Source organism: Haliotis asinina, chromosome 13 (genome assembly GCF_037392515.1).
Source record: "Haliotis asinina isolate JCU_RB_2024 chromosome 13, JCU_Hal_asi_v2, whole genome shotgun sequence".
Lineage (NCBI taxonomy): Eukaryota > Metazoa > Mollusca > Gastropoda > Lepetellida > Haliotidae > Haliotis > Haliotis asinina.
Window position 1 is genome coordinate 53,325,219 of NC_090292.1, and position 18,624 is coordinate 53,343,842.

Here is an 18,624-nt window from a genome sequence, read left to right on the forward strand (position 1 = left end):
CACAAAGTCAGTTCACTCCTGCTTTCTCAATTCGAAAATGTGGGGAGACTTTTCACATCAAATAACATGAAAAAGATGCTCTTAGGTAGTTTAGTATCTGACTTTTTTAGCATTGGGTTACAGAAGCTCGCAAAACGTATGCGCTATATATAACTTGAAAGCACGGCTACTGGTACAACCGGTTGGCTGGTGTAGGGGGGGGATGTGTGGAACTTTGGAGGGAGACATGGAGTTCAAATCACCAGGCAGATTTTTCTTTAAATGTTAGGGTGACACGAAACAGTTTAACGTGTACCGTTTAGGAGATCCTTGTTCTTGGTCAGGAAGGCTTGAATGATTTTTACTGTCGGCCTTGTTCTGTGAGTTGTTTGCCCAGGTCAGCGGTTGGCAGTTTTCTGAGTCTTTGTTCGAATCAGTTCCTTCATGCGGTGATACTTGGCGAATTCGGCTAAAGCCAACCGGAACTTTTCCTCGGAGAGTTTACTCTGCGTAAGCCCCGACGACAAGTGGTCCAGCCGACTCCTGTCACGCCTAATCCCATGCCAGTGGCCACGAGGGCGGTGTCGACCCCGTCAATCACATTCGTCGCCCTGTGGTGTACTTCTTGTGTAATTCGATTTGCATGTGGCGTTCTCGTCCCAGTTGATGTTTAATGTCACTGATCTGTCACTAACGAAAACCATGTACAGTTTGAGTCACGTCGTCCATAGCCGGATACAATCCCATTTTTTTCTACATGTTAGGAAATAATCTTTAAGAATTTCTTTTCAGTCAATTGTTGATTAACATATTTATAGCTAATGAAATAGAGATATATGACCTCTTGATATTATGATGGGTTTTGTGGTTTCTAGAATAGAAACAAACACTCATACAAGGCTGATCGCGGGAACAGTTCCTGGTACGTGGTATATAAATAACACACCCTACAAAAGGATCACCTCGATTTCAGGGGCATTTCCATGACAGCGTTCTGTAATCAGTGTTGAATGTAATTTCATGGTGAAATCTGTTTTTTTAATCCAAGTGGTGTGCAGGAATATCAAATGAGGCGTGGTCATTGGTGGGGACTAACATCGAGCCCCTATGATCTGGAATCACTAAAGTTGTCTCGAATTAGGTGCTAGAGTGGCTTTCATCCAAACAATCCTTGTTTTTTTTAGTATTTCGATAACATAGCCATGATCATCTAAACTTATGCAGGGGCAGATAACTGTAATGTTAATAAGCCGGTCAACTCCTAGTATCAACTCTTGTAGTTGGTAAACATTGTTTTGCAAAACCAGGGTATACAAGGAATGTTCCATACCGGGTTCATCAAATCCTTGCGTGTTCCCGAGATCAGGCAACTCGATGGTAGCAGTTTAATTCGTCACTCATGGTTAAACCCATGAGAAGATTTTGTGTAACTGATTACGAAATAGTTGCTTCAATTGGTTTTCGAATAATTTCTCGGACATGCACTTCATCCCCGTGAGATGGATGTTGTTTGTAAGACAATTTTAGCGAGCAAGATCGTATCTTCCATCGACACTGTGACACCCTTTAGACTGGCGTAGGCATTCACGTTTACCCGCACGTACGCGGGGTATTGTTTGACCCGTTTACGATTTCAACGTTACACGATGATGATGATAATGATGATGATGAGGAGGAGGAGGAGGAGGAGGACGTAAGCCAAGGCCGGCGTTCCGCTATTCACGGGTTTGATCAGGCAGTGGTCTTTGTTTTCTGTGAACATATAGGGATGCCTGATCATGAGGTTGGGAATCCACTGGACCTGAGAGAGCACCAATCCGTTTTTGGTGGTAAAGACGAGCGTGTACAGTTTGTCTCGAGTGACGACCGTCCTGTACACATCGTCCAGGTTGAACAATTTGCTGTCGAATGCTGGAACCATCACCCATTTGATTTTGACGTTCCAAAGAACATTGTACTGGGTGTTTTTCAAGAAACCCCCAGTCTCTACATCGTCCAAATTTCCCAGGTTAACACCAGATCCACGTGCACCGTACATTTCAATGTGTTTGTAATCGTTGTTTTTGAGTCGCAAGGCATACCGTTTCCCCTCGATGCCAGGCTCGTTGAAACCACGCTCTCACCGAGGTCGGAGACCGTCAGGTTGGCGCATTTTCTCGACCGCATGGCTAGCATTGCCGTGCGCAGCGTCAAACCGAGGTATCCTCATAGCAAAAATAGTCTTGTTTCCGCAACGCGGAAACCTGAAGGAAACTCGACTGAAACTCAAGTTTCCACTTAGAATCCAGTGAGTTTCCGTTCGTTTACACTGAGTTTCCGCAATAAGGGAAACATACAATTACCCACTTTCTAAGGGTTTCCGCACGGTATCCGTTACCCACTTTCCAACAGGTTTCCGGCCCATCCACGGGAACATGTTTAATGTCGAAACTTGATATTTCAACTCAATGATGTTCATTTGTTTTACTGTCATGGCGAAAACAATTCGATGAAACGATGAAATCTTTCCAATTTCATGGACAGAGTTCTCAACAGCGTGGGACGTCGTTTCGCGTGAACGTTGTCCGTCATGTTCAGCTGATCAAGATGCGGTGCGCCAAGAGGGAGCTGAGACTGAAATATGATGTGAGGGGAATAACAGCGCCTTGATCATGCACTAGTCGAAGGATATGTGCGCCATATAAATATACTATATCATATCATCATATCATCACATCATCATATTTATTTACATAAAAGGCGGCTATGCTTGTTGTATGAGGCGAATAATGGGATCGGGTGATCAGGATCGCTGACTTGGTTGACACATGTCGTCAGTTCCCAATTGCGCAGATCGATGCTCATGTTGTTGATCACTGGATTATCTGGTCCAGACTCGATTATTTACAGACCAACGCCATGAAGCTGGAATATTGCTGAGTGCGGCGTAAAACCAAACTAACTCACTCACTCATACCTATTTAACTACAGCTGAGATTTCATGTACCCCTGACGCAGTTTTCAGTGAAACTTCCTCAGATGAACATCTGTGGCCTCAAGCTACAATAATTATTGTTAGATACGTTATGATAAGAGAAATGTGATAGTGAGAACATCTAAACTGGCTTAGAATCATGAGTAGTGTAGCAGTAAGGTGATCTACATATCGGAAAGATATTTGAATGGTATCATCTGCTGATAAATGAGTATTGTGTAGAGGCATGATACCAACCGCATCACTTGTGATGGCGAAAAGAGTTATAATATCTTTATGTTAGGGTATGTTTGAGGGTATGTTTGACTGTTGTTATTTCCTGTTTCAATGTGTCATAATTCTCTTCCAGCATCACAGGCCAGTGGCGATGAGAAATGTTCCTGGGGAATATATGGCAAGAACTGCGACAGGAACTGCCCCGCCAACTGTGCCACTGTTCCACCGAGAAATCGCATACACTGCCAGCAGTACACAGGGAAATGTTCTGAGGGATGTGTTCGTGGTTACCATGGCGACCAGTGTAACATATCCTGCAGCAGAGGCTGTTTAAACGAAACCTGTAATCCAGGAGATGGGTATTGTACGTTTGGTTGCAAAGAGAGTTACATCGGGGATTTCTGCCATGAGACATTTGGTAATCATAAAGCAGCAAATTCCTTAATAGCAAACTCCTTTCTAGAGTTTACTTTGCAAATCAGTCCGGAATAAAAATGATTCTGTAGTGTCTTCAATGGACAACAGTGGTGGAGATAATATTTTAAGAGTTTCCCGTTGTAGTTGTAGTAGAATGTTCTAGAAAAATGATTTTTTTTTGTTTTTGCTTTTTTTAAGAAACAGGGGCATCTTCAGCAGAACCAACTACAGACGCTGTTGTGATCGTTGTCCCTATCACCGTCATCATAGTCTATATATATATATACTTAATTTATTCGCTTTCAGCAACAGTGGCAACGACGCATGCAACGTCACAAACAACAGAAGCGGCATCATCAAAACCAGCGATGGATGCTGTCGTGATCATCGTCCCTGTCCTCGTCATCATACTCTGTCTGGTCATAGTGTCTGTGGTGGCCTGCATAGTGTAAGTGTACAGTTGACACAAGTACTCATTCATGATCCTCTGTCTGGTCAAATTGTCTCTGGTCGTCTGCATGGTGTAAGATTACAGTTGACACAACTACTAATTCATGATCCCTTGTCTGGCCATTGTCTGTGGTGGTCTGCATGCTGTAAGTGTATAGCTGACACAACTACTCATTCATGATCCTGTGTCTGGTCATATTGTCTCTGGTCGTCTGCATGGTGTAAGATTACAGTTGACACAACTACTAATTCATGATCCCTTGTCTGGCCATTGTCTGTGGTGGTCTGCATGCTGTAAGTGTATAGCTGACACAACTACTCATTCATGATCCTGTGTCTGGTCATATTGTCTGAGGTGGTCTGCATGTTGTAGGTGTACAACTGACACAACTACTCATTCATGATCCTGTGTCTGGTCATATTGTCTGAGGTGGTCTGCATGTTGTAGGTGTACAACTGACACAACTACTCATTCATGATCCTGTGTCTGGTCATATTGTCTAAGGTGGTCTGAATGTTGTAGGTGTACAACTGACACAACTACTCATTCATGATCCTGTGTCTGGTCATATTGTCTAAGGTGGTCTGAATGGAGAAAGTGTACAGTTGACATAACTACTCATCCATGATCGTCTGTCTAGTCATATTGTCTGTGGTCGTCTGCATGGTTTAAGTGAACAGTTGACACAACTACTCATTCATGATCCTCGTTCTGGCCATATTGTCTTTGGTGGTCTGAATGGTGTAAGTGAACAGTTGACATAACTACTACCCATGATCCTCTGTCCAGTCATAGTGTTTGCGGAGGTCTGAATGGTTTGAGTGTACAGCTGACAAAAGTAATCATTCATGATCCTCTGTCCAGTCATAGTGTTTGCGGAGGTCTGAATGGTTTGATTGTACAGCTGACAAAAGTAATCATTCATGATCCTCTGACCTGTCATAGTGTTTGCGGAGGTCTGAATGGTTTGAGTGTACAGCTGACAAAAGTAATCATTCATGATCCTCTGTCAGGTCACATTGTCTGCGGAGGTCTCAATGATGTAAGTGTACAGCTGACACAACTAATCATTCATGGTCCTCTGTCTGATCATAGTGTCTGTGGTGATTTGCATAGTGTAAGTGTACAGTTGACATAACTACTCATTCAACATACTCTGGTCATGCTGTCTTCTGTGTTCTGCGTGATGTAACTACACAGTCGACACAATTACTCATTCATCATACTCTGGCCATAGTGTATGTTGTGGTCTACGGGATGTAAGTGTACAGCTGACACAACTACTCATTCATCATACTCTGTCTGGTCATAGTGGCTGTTGTGGTCTGCAGTGATGATCTAAAACACCGCTTGTTCAAATGAACAATGATGAATGTGTAGTTGTGCCACAAACACATGTCAGTATATATACATCCACAGTTCCAAGGTGTTGATGCTGTCCACGTTTTCTTTCATTACGTAAAAACATTCTTCTTCAGCACATAAGATCAAAGACAAAAATGTATACCTTTAAACATTCATATATATATATATATACGTATGCCGTTGAAGATTGATTTTAAGTCGTTTCTGTTAATTACCATTCTTTGCAGACTAACGCGGAGACGAAGAAGGGAAGCTAACTTTGAGAGCAGGTAATACCAGAATGAACGATTATGCAGTATGACTTAATTTTATGATTACACAGTGCCATTTAGAAAGTGGTCAAATGCAACATATGTCATATTTGGAATTTCACTTTCTTAGTCCCGGATGGGACTCAACCAAACAAGTACTAGAATTTGTACTTTACTACGAAAGTGAAATCCCAAAGCTGACTTCGAGTGCTGGCGATTAGGTGCCTGACTCTGAGGGTGCAGGTTCGAATCCCGGATGGGACTCAACCAAAAAGTACTAGAATTTGTACTTTACTGAGGAAGTGAAATCCCAAATATGACATATGTTGCATTTGACCTTTTTCTAAATGGCATCGTGTAATCATAGCTTTCGGCCGTGGCAGCCGTGCCAATTTACACTTATCAGAGGGGTACACAAAGTACGCAGTCTAGACTACCAGTTGTCCGACTTTTATTTTTGTGGAAGTAGCGGTGGCTGAGCGGGTTAGGCGGTTGACTTTGTGTGCTGGCGATTAGGTGCCTGACTCTGAGGGTGAAGGTTCGAATCCCGGATGGGACTCAACCAAAACAGTACTAGAATTTGTACTTGAAATCCCAAATATGACATATGTTGGACTTAATTTTAGTTTAGAAAGATGAGTAACGAATCCGGCAGGTTTTCACTGTCTGACATGGCGGGGTGAATGAGCTAAATGTTCATGTTATATCGTGACGGGAACAAATGAAACATTAAACCGAAATATACCTATGCCATGAAAAACTGTATCACAGATTTGGTTTTAAAGCAGCGTGTGATGATAAAATATATCACAACAGAAAAAAGTACATTACATTTCCTTTCAACTCTGTATTTAGGCAACATTAGAACAATTTTTACTTGACAAGTTTTCACGTACACAGAGAGATGTCGTCTATCTAGTGACTGTCGCCTTCTATACTTGCAGGTTTCAAGAAGACAGTAAGTATGCTAATGGAGGAAGACTGGGGATACACACTTCATGTTTTCCTAAATACTATTTACGTCTCTCTAAGATTGCTTTCATTATAAGTGTTGTTTTCCTTTCAACTGACGTCAGTCAAAAATTATGTTCCAGACATTATTTAGTTAGTGATGTCAACAATATTGCAGTAATATCACGACTGGGGGGGGGGGGGGGGGGGACACCAGAAAAATATGAAATATGTTTCTCTTTCGTCATATTTTTCTGTTAAAAAACAATAAAAACCACGTCCTACCGCCTTAGTCACTTTTGAAGGCACCCGTGGCGAGCCACCTCCTCGTGGTGGGTGCTGGGTAACGCCAAGAGCTCGCCAACACCACCGTAGTGGACCCGGGGGGATATTTGGTCCACCAACCCGTTTGCCGTGGGTTGCGGCCCTGTGTCGGTGGAGGAAAGGGTCCTGGTGGTTGAGGGCATGGGAGCAGGACCAGTGTTCGTAATGCCCAACACACCACTTTGGCCCTGACTTCACCTAGACGGGTGGTTGAATGGGCCCGGTTCAACCAATCGGCTGGTCATGCCAAGCCCTGTGCATAGATAATATATAATTGCACAAAATTTGATTTGGAATTGTTTAAACTTTAGTCTTGGCACCCTTTGTTCAGAGTATTATTTGACTTGAATTTTGTTTACATGAATTCTGCCTAGAGTCTTATGCCCAGAAGGCGGTGGCTCATGGGCCAATCTGGTGGAAGAATTAATCTTTTGGTTTTTTCTGCTGGAGTACATCATCTGAGTATCCTTGATGCTGCAAGTTGGAGACCCGCTTGTGTTTAGCATTGTCCTTTGTGATACTCCGTGGTGCTCGGGTGATGAAACACATACTACCTATGGAATACCAAACCCCCCCAAAACGCAATAAACGTCAACTTGACACCGATGATGACGACCAACGACCTTCCAACTCAATTGACTATTGGCCACGATTTTTAGTTCTAGAAACTGTAGACAAGACGCCACTGAAACTTAACCCTTTTGCCATTTCCAAGGGTATACATGGCATTGCAGGTGAGGTTAAAAACGTTAGACGCTTGCGTTCAGGCTCTCTGTTGGTTGAATGCAGCAGAAAACAGCAAGCAAAGAACCTCATGTCAACAGAAGTATTTGTTGGAATTCACGTCTCTGTCACTGCCCACAGGACTCTGAATACCAGTAAAGGCATAATCAGAGACAGAGATGGATTGTTTGCTGATATGTCAGAGTTAGATATTGCTTCTGAGATAAAAGATCAGGGAGTGATTTGTGTTAAAAGATTCACGATCCGCAGAAACAATGAAACGGTCCAAACAAATACTTATCTGTTCTCCTTCTCATCGCCAAATCCTCCAAAGTCTGTTAAAGCAAGTTACTGTAGTATTTCAGTTGACGTGTACATCCCAAATCCTTTGAGATGTTTTAGATGTCAAAGGTATGGGCACGGTGTTAACACTTGTACCAAGCCCATAACATGCGCCCACTGTAGTGAGAATACTCATATCACAGAAGACTGTAACAGTGACCATAAAAAGTGTACGAATTGTTCGGGAAATCATTCGTCTTTCGCCAAAGAGTGTCCAGTCTGGAAAAACAAATGGAAATCAATAAAATTAAATTCACCCAGAACGCCAGAAAACTTGTGGAATCTACAACACATACTGAATCATTTGCATCAGTTGTCACAACTCCTGAATATAACTCAAAAGTAACTACCTCGTCGATACATTGCCAGACAGATTTGACGTGGGTTAAAACAAATAATGCTCAGTTCGTTGCACCCAAACAGTCTACGCAAACCTTGACATCTTCTGTCAACACTCAGGTGGTATTTAAAGCCGGGTCACAGTCCTGTAGTCAGACTTCATCTGTGTCTGCAGAACAATCATTGTCTCAGTCAACTCACAAATCACGATCAAAAACAAGCTCTAAGAATATTGTTCAAAGTAAAACTGACTCAAGAACAGAATCTTCAAAAAAGAGTGGCAGACCTCAGACGGGTTCAGAAAATCCTGTAAAATTTTTCAAGACATATTTAAAACAAGCAGATACATTTGACCTTCGTCATTTTAATTCATATCATTGTTTTTCACCTCCGGGTGATTGGGCCACTGGCGGATCATCCATTCTAGTCAGACAAAACGTTATTCAAAGCCCTGTTCCACTTATTACTAATATGCAGGCTGTTGCAGTGAGAATTACTCTACATGTAGCGTTTACATTATGTTCTCTTTATATTTCACCGTCTTCGACGTTTGCCAAAACCGATCTTCAAGCTCTATATGATCAGCTCCCGAAGCCCTGTATTATAATGGGAGATTTAAATGGCCACAACCCACTCTGGGGTAGTGTAACTACAAACACTAAAGGTAAATTATTGGAGGACTTTTGTTCTGATAATGATTTATGCATTTATAATGATGGTTCCAACACGTATTTACACCCTGGTACAGGGACTTATTCTGCTCTTGACTTGTCATTGACAAATTCAGAACTACTAAATGAATTTGAATGGTCAGTCCACGATGATCTTTGTGGAAGTGACCATTTTCCTACTGTAGTAAAAACTCCATCTGATGTTCCTCCATCATCAAGACGGAATTTTAAGAAGGCTAACTGGCCTTTATATGAAACACTGTGTGCTGAAAAACTTAAACCTAAACGTTTTGGTGACGTTCCAGATGCTGTTAAATGCTTTTCTGATCAACTGAACTCCATAGCTGATGAGTGTATACCAAATTCCTCTGCAGTTCCACTCATAAGAACACCATGGTTCAATGATGAGTGCAAATAAGCTAGGAAGGCAAGGAAAAAAGCAATAGTTTAAATAAATTTAAAATTTTAAATGCTAAAGCACGGCGTACTTTTAAACAGAACTAACGCCAATCTTGGCAAAATTATGTATCTAAAATATATTCTCGGACACCCATGTCCAAGGTATGGAACATGGTCCAGAAAATCAAAGGTAAAGGTACTAAATCTACTGTCCATCATCTTAAACATGGAGATCAACTGCTTACTGATAAATCAGATATTGCTAATAAACTAGGTGAAACCCTTGCTAAACACTCTTCCTCTTCAAATTATGTACCAAAATTCCAGCAATATCAAAAACAATAAGAAAAGAAAACTATTAATTTCAATTCTGATAATGGGGAAGATTGTAATGAAACGTTTTCTATTCATGAACTCCATACTGCTCTTGATCAATCTCATGACACTGCTACAGGAGCTGATAACATACATTATCAATTCCTGAAGCACTTACCAGAATCCTGCCTAGAAACTCTTCTGAATATTTTTGATGATATTTGGACATCGGGTAACTTTCCTCCTTCATAGTAGTACCCATACCAAAACCTGGACGTGATCATACTGATCCATCCAATTATCGGCCGATTTCATTAACAAGCTGTGTTTGCAAGACCATGGAACGCATGATAAATAATCGACTTGTTTGGTACATGGAAACAAATAACCTTATAACTGATATACAGTGTGGTTTCCGAAAAAACAGAAGTACTGTCGATCACTTAGTGCGTTTAGAATCATTTGCTAAAAATGCACTAATTAATAAACAATATGCTGTGTCTATCTTTTTTTGATCTAGAAAAAGCATATGACACAACATGGAAATATGGTATTTTAAAAGATTTACATGACTTCGGCTTGCGAGGTCGTTTACCTCAATTTATAGCCAACTTTTTAAATGACAGACAGTTTCAAGTTCGAGTGGGTTCTACCCTGTCTGATCACTACAATCAGGATCAGGATGTTCCACAAGGCAGTATTTTGTCTGTCACACTTTTTAGTATCAAGATAAATAGTTTATCAAAAGTTTTAAACGATTCAATTGATGGATCGTTATTTGTGGATGATTTGAATATTTCTTGTCGTGGTAAAAATATGCATGCTATTGAACGGCAACTGCAGCTTTGTTTAAACAAAATAAATAAATGGTGTCTTGAAAACGGCTTTAAATTTTCTAAATCGAAAACTAATTGTATACATTTTTGCAGAAAATATAAACCACATACAGACCCTGAACTATCTCTAGACGGCACTCCCATAAAAGTTGTAAAGGAGGCCAAGTTCTTGGGCCTAATCTTCGACTCCCATTTAACATTTCTGCCTCATATCAAGTCCCTTAAAAATAAATGCCTGAAGGCTCTTGACTTGTTGAAAGTTGTTTCTAACTCAAAGTGGGGAGGGGATCAAGCAACCCTCTTACACCTATATCGATCACTTCGAAACTCGATTATGGCTCCATCGTATATGGTGGAGCCTGCAAAAGCAACCTTAAACTTCTTGATTCTATCCACCATCAAGGCTTAAGACTTTGTCTTTCAGAACTTCACCTATTGATAGTCTCTACGTTGAGGCCGATGGACCATCTCTTACTCAACGTCGTATAAAATTGTCTTTACAATACATTACTAAATTATATTCTAATGAATCTAACCGTGCCTATAACTGTGTGTTCAATCCCCTTTATGAGGATTTGTATAACAAAAAGACTTCTCTTGTTCCACCTCTTGGGCACAGAATTAAACTGTTTATTTCTTCTGCCGGAATTGAGCTGGAAAGTATATCGCCTTCCCGTCTTCTTTCTTCTCCCCCTTGGCAATTGGTTAGGCCACAAGTTGACCTAACATTAACACCATTTAAAAAATCAGAAACAAATGACTTACAATATAAACAAGAATATCTTCAATTAAAACATAAACATAGCAATTACAAACCCTTATTCACAGATGGATCCAAGGATCCAGAACAATATCTTCTAGATTACCAGATAATAGTTCTATTTTTACAGAAGAAGCTAACGCCATATTAACAGCTCTTAAATATATTCAAAGACACCCTAAACGTAAACAGTATATAACATATTCCGACTCTCTTTCCTGCCTTCAGGCTATTAAAACTATTTCTTGTAAACATCCACTTTTAATTGAAATTATTGAACTGTATAATACTCTTGTTACTGGCCAAAACGACATCGTCTTTTGTTGGTTACCCAGTCACGTAGGTATTTCTGGGAATGTGATGGCCGATCTTGCTGCAAAAGCAGCACTCAACAAATCTGTGACACCACTTCTTATTCCATACTCTGATTACAAAGCCATCCTCAAATCTTATATCCATGATCTGATGGAGAAGAAGTGGGACAGCCAAGTGGGCATCAATAAATTCCATGAAATAAAACCTTACATTGGTTATACCCACTTGGGTTGTCAGTCCAGATTTGAAGAGGTCATACTACGACGATGTCGTATTGGCCATACAAGATTTACCCATAACTACCTGTTAAAAGGTGAGGATCCTCCATTTTGTATCCCTTGTGATGAGAGAGTCACGGTGAAGCATATTCTGCTTGACTGTGTTGAATTCTCCATCACAAAGGATAGATATTTCAATGTCAGAACCATCAAGGATCTTTTTACCACTGTTGCTTCTCCTTTAGTTATTGTTTTTTTAAAAGAAATTGATTTTTTGGTTGAATTTTGAGTAATATGTTCTGCAAATAGATGTATTTTAAATCATTGGTAGCTTAGATTAGTAATTTGTATTGTTAGTGGCTGTACCCTCAAAAGGGGTTGAAGTATTGTAAAATTATTGTCCTCCTGAGAGGGTACGTAAGTCCCAAACCATTCGATGTAAATTTAAGTTTACCAGGTTTTTGATCGTAGTATTCTTGTCAAATTTGGCTAGCATTTCGTACACTCGCCAGCAGCTGAAAGGTTGGTGTAAATCCAACTAGGGTCCATGCAGGTAGCAAAGGTACTGTAAGTCTCCATGGTCCCTAGTATGGTGATCTACCTTCTGTTGTTGGCGATCTATAGCCCGTATTTTATAATGTACTGTCTTCTTTAATTACAATGTTTTAGTTTTTCATGCTGGTTTTATATGTCTGTGATATGCTAGTGTTTTTACTGTCCTTTGCTGACAGGTTTTTATATTACTCATATATTCCATTTCAGTGTTAAGTTCCCGTCACGATATGGCTGAAATATTGCCGATGTGACGTTAAATGTGAACTCACTCACGCACTCACTCACTTTTGAAACAAAATGTGCCCGAGAAACATTTATTTTTTTATGCATGCTGTTGACAATCTTAATCCACCCTCTGTCACAATACTCCCCATTTAGTTGTAGCCACTCTTAGCGTGATAAGGATGTAAGACTCTACATCGAGACAGCGCTGCTTAACGCAAGAAGCGGGAAGAATAAGTTACAGAATAAACACATACATGTATGAGCATTCTGTACCCATAGATTTACACTCTAGAATGTTTATTGAGACTTTGGATATAGAGACAGCGCCATGTAATGCAATAAACAAGAAGTTATAATCGATAAAGTTGTGTTTCATTTATAACATAGTGAAGGGATTTTATCTGATACTGTGTTCTTGATTTTCAGTTCCCTTGATGGACAATGCGTTAACAGACATTGCCAGTGAGTGCAAAGTATTATCAGTTTCTCTGTAATTCCATACTTCTGTTTAACGTACGTCACCCCCATGATTCCTGTATATATGGTTTAATCAAGCAGCATATGAATGGTAATCTGTTCTCTAATTCCATTAAAAGTGATTTACTGGTAAACAGTTAATAATTCATTGATATTCTGTAACATATGTTATACTTGGGAAGAATAAACACATGCATGAAATATGACCGTTCTCTATTTACACCCTGAAATGTTTATTGAGACTTTGAATATCTGTGCTAATACGCCTTATTTCTTTGAACAGAACCGGAGCATGGTGTGGCTCAACAAGAACTAGGTACATATACTGTGAACTAATGATGTGATTGGCGGCCAGTTTTGTACAACAAAGATATGTCTAAGTCAAGTGCTCTCTCTGTCTCTCTCTTTCTCTCTCTCTCTATCTAAAGGTATACATATAAATACATATATATATATATAGAGAGAGAGAGAGAGAGAGACCGAGAGAGAGCGAGAGCGAGAGAGAGACAGAGAGAGAAAGAGAGATGGGGAGTTAAGTTAATTTGGCAGAAAACCAACAATACAAATAATGACAAATGCCGTGCATTTACTTTTAACTTGTCCCAACTGAACATACTTTGTATTTTTTTTCTTGCAGATCCACTTGGTCAAAAGATAAACCATACACGAACATTGTTTGTTGAGACTGAGACCTTCAAGAAAGTCAGAGACATATTGGAGACGTTCCATCATGTGACAATCAGTGGAGCTCCTGGAGAAGGTAAAACTTCTATGGCACTGATGCTCGGAGCTGAATACAGGAAGCAGGGGTATGAACTGATACTGGTGGAGGATCTTGATAAAGTGCGACTCTCTGATTGGCAGGACGATGGCAAGCACGTGTGTCTGATATTTGATGACATATTTCAGATTGCCGGGCCATATTTGGATGTTCCTCGTCTTACACATCTTCTGTATGAGCTCCATTTGCACCTAACACATTGTAAGGACAGGCCTGAAAGAAGATACGGGAGTTACCATCAGGAGTCTTGGGAGGAAAGAAGGCGAGACAATGAGTCAAACTTTTATCTCATATTCACGTCAGACTCCACCACCCTAGAACGCGCCATGTCACAACTTGAAGGCCAGACATTCCAGTTTTTCAGCAACTGTACAACAGCCGACCTGACCAAGACAGAATCGTTGTCCTACACAGAGGACGAGAAGAACAAAATATGGCTGAAACACAAATCCCATTACAAATACAAACTAAAAGTCGACGAGGTGAAACTTACTGCAGGTGATAGACAAGGTATTGGATTTCCACTAGTATGCAAACTCCTATCCAGTTATGCTGCTTTTCAAGAAACAGAACATGCAAAAAACTTCTTGGGAAAACCTCTATCCACTCTCAAATTGGAACTTAAAGAGGTTATCAGTCGACGGGATGATCGGTCAGCTGCCCTTATCCTGGTGCTCCTGTGTGACGGGCAGATGAATATTAGTCAGCTAGAGTCAGAAACCGACTCAGCCCTAGAAACTCACTTCGAGGCAGTTCGGAACCTTGTGCCATCATCAACCAAACAGTGTGTAGTTGAAACTATCAGAAGTCTATGTGGCTCTTTGTTGACTGAAGGAAACACAATAACATTTTCCCATTCTGTGATATTTGATATCTGTGTTTCTGTTTTATACGGCATTGAACCTGAGTTTGTTCGTACACATTTCAGCATCCAGTTTCTCATGGAACATGTGCAAAATGAACAAACTGACATTATCCCTATCAATGAACACATGCTAGTCCTTCATTTCTCAGAGGCTTACAGTGGAACACTGGTTCACAGGATAGTTGATTTTCTTGTAAATGGTGGAGCTTTGAACAAATACATTATGCATCCTATTTGGAAAAGAACAGAAATAGCTGACAGATTATCTCCAATAATGAAAGATACAGATTCTCTGTCTAATAATGCCAAACACACAATCTTGTGTTACGCCTGCCTCACTTGGAACAAATCCGTTATGGAAAAGCTTCTTCCCCACTGTGACATAACTAGTCCTGGTTTGAATGGGTGGACGGCAGTTATGTATGCAGTTTTCTCTGGACAGAAGGATAACATTAAATATCTGATGAGTAATAAAGGTGCCACAACAGTAAGTCAGTTCGACAGCTTGCTGCATGTAGCCAGTGAGTACGGAACAGCTTCAGTTGTGGAATACTTACTGAATAAACTCAAATGTGATGTCTACAGACGAGAAACAGAAGGCTGGACACCGGTCACACGTGCAGTGTTAGCTGGGAAGAAGGATGTATTGGATTTTTTTCTGAAACACAAAGATTTACCAACTTTCATCATCAAAAGGGCGCTTCATCTGGCATGTGAGTGGGGGAAACTCTCTCTCCTGGAAACACTGAGGGATATTAATTCTCCTGATAAACATGGCCAAACACCCATAATGTGTGCGGTATCTTCAGGAAAGAAGGAGATATTCGACCATCTCGTGTCACGAAAGGCTGACATGAAACTGAGAGACAATGACAACAACAGTCTCCTTCATTTGGCATGTCAGCCTGACGATACATCAATTCTACAATCTCTCCTTCAGCGTCTTGACATCAACACACCAGGTCTACATGGATGGACGCCGGTGATGAGGGCAGCTGTGAATGGAAGAAGCGATATGTATGATCTTCTCGTAAAAGAGAATGCAAATCTGAAACTGACTGACGACTATGGTAACAATCTCCTCCACCTGGCTTGCCACGGCGGAAATGTCGCCATTGTGAACACCCTGCTTCCGCGCTTTTACATCGACAGTCGTGGAGGCAATGGGTGGACGCCAGTCATGTTTGCGGCAGTCAATGGACACGAGATTGTGTTCAACTTGCTGGTGTCCAAAGGGACTGATCTCTCTCTAAAGGATGACTACAACAACTCTGTATTTCATTTAGGATGTCTGGGGGGAAATATAGCCATAGTGAAGTATCTACTGCCAAAGACTGATTTGAACAGTCAGGGAAACCTTGGGAGAACAGGTGTAATGAAGGCTGCTTGGGCAGGCAATACTGATGTTTTCAAATTTCTTGTGTTAAAAAATGCTGATGTCAAACAACTTGATGACAACAACGATACAATACTTCACCTAGCTAGTCAGGGTGGTAGTTGTTCCATTGTGGACTATTTGATAGGGGAAGGGTTTGACATTAATTGTCGTGGACGAAGTGACTCGACAGCGGTAATGAATGCAGCATGGTCTGGAAAGAAAGATGTTTTTCATCTTCTTTCTTCAAAGCAGGATTCAATGCCTGTGTACAATGTGTACGGCGACACAATACTTCACTTGGCGTGTGAAGGAGGAAATATTTCCATTGTACAATCACTACTGTCATCACTTGATGTCAACATTCAGGGCAAGAATGGCCGGACTCCAGTAATGGCTGCAGCACTGGCTGGAAGGAATGAAGTGTTCGACTTTCTGGTGTCAAAGAATGCTGACCTGAAACTGATTGATGACTGCAACAACAACATTCTCCATCTTGCATGCCGGGGAGGAAACGCATTAGTTATTGAGTATCTCCTGCCACAGTTTGACATAACACTTCCTGGAGAAGATGGATTTACACCATTAATGATGGCAGCTCTCAGTGGAAAGAAGGAGGCGTATGATCTGTTTACAACAACTGCTAAATCATTGAAGGATGTTCTTCATGCTGCTTGTGAAGGGGGCAGTCTAGCAGTTGTGAAGGGCCTGGCTGACAAGTTTGACTTGAACTGCAGAGGAAAGAATGGTCAAACTCCTTTAATGAAAGCAGTCTGTGGCGGCCATATTGCTGTCTACAAATACTTGGTATCACGTGGTGCAGAAAGTACACTAGTGGACACGGCCGGACACACTCTTCTACATATTGCCAGTCGCCATGGACAGCTGGCGCTGCTGAAACACATCACTGATGGTTTTGATGTGAACACAAGGGACAACATGGGCTTGACTCCTGCTATGACGGCAGTACTGCATGGAAAAGCTGCAGTTCTCAAATATCTGAAAGACAAAGAGACAGATCTGTCTTCAGTTGACAACACGGGAGACGATGCCCTCAATCTCGCCCTTAAATGTCGGAACAAACAAATCCTAAAACAACTAGGTAGAAAACATGATAAGAAAGTGACACCATGGAGTGACTTAATGAAGTCTCTGGTAACAGGAGAACTAGTGCTCCTGAAGACTTACTGTCAAAAGAGTCTAGATCTTGTTCAGAAAGACCCAGCTGGGGACACATTACTCCATCTCGCATGTCGTGGAGGCAACACTCAATGTGTGGAGTATCTACTCCCATCCTATGACAACGATGTCCAAGGTCGGTATAACTGGACACCGGTGATGATGGCGGCTGCTTGCGGACATGCTGATGTCTTCCAGCTACTGGTGGATCACAAGGCAGGAATCTTTCATGTCTCAGACAGGGGAGAGGACATCCTCACTGTAGCTCGCCGGTCGAACAATACAGAAATTATCGCATACTTGGAGAAACTCAAGTGATTTGCAAGCAAACTACGGACGGGAGCAATATTAGCGGACAGAAAATGTAACCTCACAACAGTGACTGTCCCTGTCTTGTCACGGACAGAGGAGTATGCAGTAGGTCTCACCGAGGGAATAACAACGAAATCATCACGTCAAATGAAAGCTTGGAACTACTATCTTTTAAACATGAACAATCAACAGTGTAAAGGCTTTACCATTAGACACCGAACTGTGTAAGGAAGGTGAAAAGCACGAAACACTTTTAGGAAGTCCTTGAAAAACCTATGAATTGCCAACACACAATTCTGAGCATGACCTATTTGTACACTTGTTTCGGTAGTCACACAGCTGTATGATGATCTAAACCTCTTTTTAAATTAACCTAACATTAACAAAATGTGGAAAGTGTAAATTGGCAGGTACAAAGCAGAATTCTTCATAGGACTTCCGACCTCTTTCTCATAAGATGAATACATGGAACTTCTGTTTATATCTTATCATCAGTGCAAATAAAAACTTTACCATTCCGGACGGGAGGATAGTGGCGGGTATAAAGCCTAGCTGAACACAAACCACTTTTACATATATTGGGGAATATTTTGCTTAGGAAAAGCTATTGTCATGACAAAAATGAAAAAAAAATATGATTTAGACCAAACATTTACAGATTGGGGATTTTAACATTTTGCCTCCTGAAGGATGGTTTGTCAATGCTGCTGACTAACACCATTCTCTGATTCATTGACTGGGTGGACCCAGACTGTCCGTAAGTGTGTGTGTGTGTGTGTGTGTGTGTGTGTGTGTGTGTGTGTGTGTGTGTGTGTGTGTGTGTTTGTGTGTGTGTGTGTGTGTGTGTGAATGTTGCTATTTACAGTGTTGAGTAGCCAGTGTCCATCGATCAGTCTTTACACAAATGTCAAATTGTCAAAACATATCTCAATCAACATATCCACATCATGAATCCAGACAAGCAAGATGAATGATATACAAATACGTATGATGATTCATGTACAAATAC

At 41.0% G+C, this 18,624-nt stretch overlaps 1 protein-coding gene across 1 annotated transcript in view; it reads left to right on the forward strand.

Annotated features, from left to right (window-relative positions):
- The window catches only part of LOC137259903 (serine/threonine-protein phosphatase 6 regulatory ankyrin repeat subunit B-like), a 23,017-nt gene extending 4,885 nt beyond the window's left edge, over nt 1-18,132 (forward strand). Inside the window, exons 3-9 of the mRNA XM_067797549.1 lie at nt 3,303-3,587; nt 3,893-4,034; nt 5,630-5,671; nt 6,598-6,611; nt 13,053-13,088; nt 13,387-13,419; nt 13,741-18,132. Of these exons, the coding sequence (XP_067653650.1) occupies nt 3,303-3,587; nt 3,893-4,034; nt 5,630-5,671; nt 6,598-6,611; nt 13,053-13,088; nt 13,387-13,419; nt 13,741-17,621 (4,433 nt within the window). The 3' untranslated portion in view covers nt 17,622-18,132. The remainder of the gene's footprint in view (nt 1-3,302; nt 3,588-3,892; nt 4,035-5,629; nt 5,672-6,597; nt 6,612-13,052; nt 13,089-13,386; nt 13,420-13,740) is intronic.
- The last annotated feature ends 492 nt before the right edge of the window (nt 18,133-18,624 follow it).